At 41.5% G+C, this 2,654-nt stretch overlaps 1 protein-coding gene across 1 annotated transcript; it reads left to right on the forward strand.

Moving 5' to 3' along the window:
• The first annotated feature begins 265 nt into the window (after positions 1 to 265).
• On the forward strand, positions 266 to 1,216 carry OR12D3 (olfactory receptor family 12 subfamily D member 3). The gene has a single exon (XM_069563207.1). It carries the CDS (start codon positions 266 to 268, stop codon positions 1,214 to 1,216), a length of 951 nt encoding a protein of 316 aa, XP_069419308.1.
• The last annotated feature ends 1,438 nt before the right edge of the window (positions 1,217 to 2,654 follow it).

Consider the following 2,654-nt stretch of genomic DNA (forward strand, 5'->3'; position numbering starts at 1 on the left):
TGCTTTAAAAAAGTGTCTTTTATCTATATCTGACTTACTCATTATAAGCTGTTTTTATTAGTACATGATAAATTCTGAAGTGGTAAAAAGATGTTTGACTCATATTTAGGAGTGGTAAAGCTGTTTACTTACCACTTCTAAATATTCTCCACACTGGAGCTCACCGTTTGGCTTTTCCAAATAATAAACTTGCTTCACTTAATTCCCACAGTGTAAAATTCAAAAAACTAACTCACTGTCATCATTACATTTGCTCCCCAAAGCAATGGAGAATGTCACTACAGTAAATGAGTTTCTGTTACTTGGCCTGACCAGTGTTCAGCAGCTGCAGCCTTTCTTCTTTGTGATTTTCTTAATCATTTACTTGATAAACTTGGTTGGAAACGGAGCTATATTAGTGATTGCGATTTTGGAACCCAAACTGCATTCCCCCATGTATTTTTTCCTGGGAAACCTTTCTTGCCTGGATATCTGCTACTCTTCAGTGACATTGCCCAAAGTCCTTATAAACCTCCTCTCCGCTCGCAGGGCTATATCATTCCTGGGCTGTATCACTCAGCTATACTTCTTCCACTTTCTGGGAAGCACAGAGGCCATCTTACTAGCTGTTATGGCTTTTGATCGCTTCGCTGCCATCTGCAACCCACTTCGTTACCCTGTCATTATGAACCCCAAGGTATGTATTCTCTTGGCAGCCGTGGCCTGGATCACCAGCATCTTTAACGCTCTGGTACATTCTGTCATGACTGCACGCCTGAACTTTTGCCGCTCTCAAGAGCTCAATCACTTCTTCTGTGATGTCAAGCCCCTCTTGGAACTGGCCTGCAGTAACACACTGCTCAACCAATGGCTTCTTTCTGTTGTCACAGGCAGCGTATCTATGGGAGCTTTCTTCCTGACGCTTCTCTCCTACTTGTACATTATTTGCTCCCTTCTGCTCAAGCATAAGTCCTGCAGAATACTCCACAAAGCTTTGTCCACTTGTGCCTCCCATTTCACAGTGGTGTGTCTTTTCTATGGACCTGTAGGCTTCACGTACATTCGTCCTGCCTCAGCCACTTCCATGACTCAGGACCAGATGGTGGCCATCGTCTATAGTGCAGTCACTCCAGTGCTGAATCCACTGATATACACTCTTAGGAATAAAGAAGTGAGGCTGGCACTGAAGAAAACCTTCGGGAGCAAGTTATTTAAAGACTGCTGGCAGCGCCACTGAGATTGAGGCTTCTATCTGACTCCAATTAAGATTTTTATCCCTTCACTCTAATAAATGGTCTGCATGGTTTTCCCTCAGGAATTTATAGCCCCATAACCGTGTTCTGCACTCAACTATGTGTCATTATTTGCTTAGTTTTTATTTACCTACTCACTTATTTAAGAGATAGTCATTGAATATATATTGTGTCAGGCAGCATATTAGGTGTAGGAAGCAAGACTAAGCAAAATAAATTCTACAATCTCACACAATGCACAAATTCATAAGTACACATGTCAGGGTAATTAGATGCTACAGAGAACTAAGAAGAGATAAGAAAGCTAGGGAGGGATGAAAGCAGGCACTTACTACATGATAAATGATTTATCTATTTCTTTTCTATTCTGGCCATTCTACTATCATATATGTCAGATGTTCTCATATCAATTTATTAATTGGAAAAAGATCAGCTGATCTAAATGCTAGAAAATGTACTCAATTTATTGGTAAATTCCTTGTTGTATACCTTGAAAAGGGAAGACATATTAAAACTGAGATTTATAATAAATGTCTCCATCAGCATCTGGATGCAGGATAATTGGAAGCCAGACTCCCAGGCAGTAGTTTTCAATGAATGTCTATAGACTTCCTTCAGTGGATGTCTGTAGGAAGTGAGTTTGTTTGCTTCTCCTTCACTGAGCCCTGGGGTGGTAGCCAGTTAAGAACAGTTTCTTTGTTTGTGACTGTCCTGGTAAGCCCAAAGACACAAGCCCCTCTGACCAGAGCAGGCTATCTGGGTTATGTGGTCTCTGGGTGTCAGCAACAAAAACCAGAACACTAGAAAGATGTTTCTTTCTCAGAAACACCAGAGTTCTGAGCTAGGGCAGAGCTATAGCCTGAAGATTGCATCCGTTTGACTCCCTGAGCTCTGCAAAGGATTGTACTTGCCCCCTAGCTGTGTGATAAATGAGAAGCCTGCCTCTTAGGCTGTAGCTTTTAAGGGAAGCAAATAGTCCTATTTCACAGAAAGAATGGATGTTTCTGTCTGTCTCTGTGCTGTGCCAAAGGAGATAGCCAGTTAAGAATTGTTGCTCTGTTTGGTACAGACCTGTGGGAGCCAAAAGACGTGAGCCCTGCTGGCCACTAGAGTCAAATGGTCAAGGGGTGTCCCCTGGATGTTGGGATATATTGGCAATCTGAATGAGGCAGAGGGATAGAAAAGAGATGGTGTCTGCTAAGGCCTCTGTCTATGGAGAGTTTTGTAGTTGGCCTCTAGAAGTGTGTTAGATAAGAAGCCTACCACTTAGGTCAAGCCTTTAAAATAAGCAAATAGATCTTCTTCACGTGAAGACTGGACACATTTCATTCTATGTGAGTTTTTTTTTTTTTCCCTGTCTGTTTTTTTTTTTTATTTTTATTTTTTTATTTTGACTGTGCCATATGGCATGTGGGATCTCAG

This window comes from Ovis canadensis, chromosome 20 (genome assembly GCF_042477335.2).
Source record: "Ovis canadensis isolate MfBH-ARS-UI-01 breed Bighorn chromosome 20, ARS-UI_OviCan_v2, whole genome shotgun sequence".
Taxonomy (NCBI): domain Eukaryota; kingdom Metazoa; phylum Chordata; class Mammalia; order Artiodactyla; family Bovidae; genus Ovis; species Ovis canadensis.